Genomic DNA, 2,380 nt, shown 5'->3' with positions numbered 1-2,380 from the left:
GTTTTTTTTTTTTTTTAAATGAATTTCCGTTTGGATTCGGATTTGCTCAAATTATGCCCACCCTACATGCGACCCCACTGGTTCAAAGTGGAAACAAGTGGATAGGTCCTTCTCAGCACGCCAGAGGCACATACACGAACTAAGGCGAAAACACGACACGGAATAAGATATTACCTAATTATTTAATTTGAACTGTATTACAAATCCACCCCGTAGCCCTCATATATATCACCTTGAGACGTTTTCCTATAAATTCAGAATCCTACATCCCCAAATTCAACATCACCCGACTAATTAACATATTCAGAAAGAATTCATTTTTTTTAAAAGAAAGGCTCAGCGAAATTAAGAAGATGGAAGGTGGCAATTTTCTCACAGTTTGTCTTATTTTAGTTGCCTTGACTACTTCTAATTATTTGAAATCAGTTTCAGCGGCAAGGCCAGCTGTGGGGGAAACAAATACGGAGTTTATAAGAACATCTTGTAAGTCAACAACTTATCCTAACTTATGTTTCAGCTCATTATCAAGCCGTGCAAGTGCTATTGGAGCTTCCCCACAACTTCTAGCACATGAATCCCTCACCGTTAGCCTCGAAACAGCTCAATCAACATCCTCTATGATGTTGAAGTTGGCACACGGTCAAGGCATGACGCCGAGAGAGATCGGCGCCATGCATGACTGTGCGGAGGAACTAAGTGACACAGTCGTTGGACTGAGGAAGTCTTTGGGGGAAATGAAGCAACTAAGGGGCAAAGATTTTGATTTGAAAATGAATGATATTCAAACATGGGTAAGTGCTGCCTTGACGGACGAGGATACATGCACTGAGGGGTTTGATGGAAAAGTGATGAACGGGAAAGTCAAGACATTTGTTAGGGGAAAGATTCTTGAAGTTGCACATTTGACGAGCAATGCTTTGGCTTTGATCAACCGTCTGGCTGCCCTTCACGGCTAAAGTACTCAAAAGGACAATTAGTTGTATACTGTTTGGTGTGTTAATCTTCTTTTAGAAAAAGTGTACTTAATTCATGCTTAGTTGATTGCTGTAATAGATATAATACCTTTTGTGATGAATTTCTTGAATGAAAATGTTCCATATGCATTTGTTAACAAAAGTTACTCCAATTTACTGATGATACACCATGCGTCGATCAAGAGTACTTCTTTCAATATCTATTCCTCTCCGTCTTATGTTTTAATTTTTATGCGATATAATTACTCCCTAATTCGTTTCAATTTAAATATTTTAATTTGACTAGGGAAGTAGTTTTAAAAACTGTATTTTTAAAAAAATTATAATTTTAAACTAGAAGATAAAATTGTCACTTAAACTGCACAACAAGGAGTAAGGAAGCGAGCGATATCAAACAAGAAAAAGGAGAGCTAAAAGTGCAAAAGTGCAAACGTGCAGATAGGTTTGTAATTTGGGGCGCAGATAGGTTTGTACGGAGACGTTATATTCATTCTCCTGGTATCATATGTTAAAAAAAAAAATGTTTTTAAAAAATGTCTTGTAATGGGATTCAACTATCAACTAATAAATGAATTCAATGCGGTATAATAAGATCCAGTAGGTCGCTTACATTATTTTTTCAAATTATTATCCATATTTATCGTACATAATTACTATTTTAAAGCAATTTGAAAATATAAAATAATTTGACAAGTTAGCTTTCATAATCTCAAATTAAATTAATCCCGAATTGCGCAACACCTTAGACTTAAGATGCATGTAGTTGTATAAATACTTTTTTACACTGCTAATTCATAATATTTAAATTCTTTTTGAAAAGACTCTACTTTAAGCTTCTGCAAAATCAAGTTTGAGATAATTTATAATATCTTATAATATCTTTAGAACAGTCATTCTGAATAATAATATTATTTCATCGCAATTTCTTTTTTAACAACAATGATCATCATTATAGCATACACTATTTATAAAATTATTATCTCTTTGTGATATATAGTTTTATTCAAGCTGAGCGTGTGAGTATATCTTTTTGAAAAATTAACTTAAATAATCGGCCCATCCAAAGGAGTAATCGATAAACATATAATATGTATAACTAATATATAATAAGTAAAAATTATATAAATACACAATTTATGTTTTCAATATTATAAAAAATCCTAACTCTCTAAATACTATATTATAAAAATCCCAACATATACACAGAATGCTATGTATATGTTGGCTATATTGTGTATATTAATAGGGAGAGAAAGTAAAGTAATTAAAAAAATAGGAGTGAGTATAATTACTTTCAAAAGGGTTGATATTTATGCTATTTATACTAATAATAAACATATATGGATATTAGACAGTGACTAAATATTTTTGATTTAAGTGAAAAATGGGTTAAGATCTGTCTCTTT

The 2,380-nt window shown here is 32.3% G+C and overlaps 1 protein-coding gene across 1 annotated transcript; it reads left to right on the top strand.

Moving 5' to 3' along the window:
- Positions 1-306: 306 nt before the first annotated feature.
- LOC107866214 (21 kDa protein-like) lies at positions 307-1,116 on the top strand. Its single transcript, NM_001324914.1, is given in 1 exon segment — positions 307-1,116. A coding segment is annotated over 1 exon segment (603 nt). The 5' UTR covers positions 307-353; the 3' UTR covers positions 957-1,116.
- The last annotated feature ends 1,264 nt before the right edge of the window (positions 1,117-2,380 follow it).

This window comes from Capsicum annuum, chromosome 3 (assembly GCF_002878395.1).
Source record: "Capsicum annuum cultivar UCD-10X-F1 chromosome 3, UCD10Xv1.1, whole genome shotgun sequence".
Classification (NCBI taxonomy): domain Eukaryota; kingdom Viridiplantae; phylum Streptophyta; class Magnoliopsida; order Solanales; family Solanaceae; genus Capsicum; species Capsicum annuum.
The sequence above is the reverse complement of the archived record's forward strand: the minus strand, read 5'-3'. Positions and strand labels throughout refer to the sequence as shown.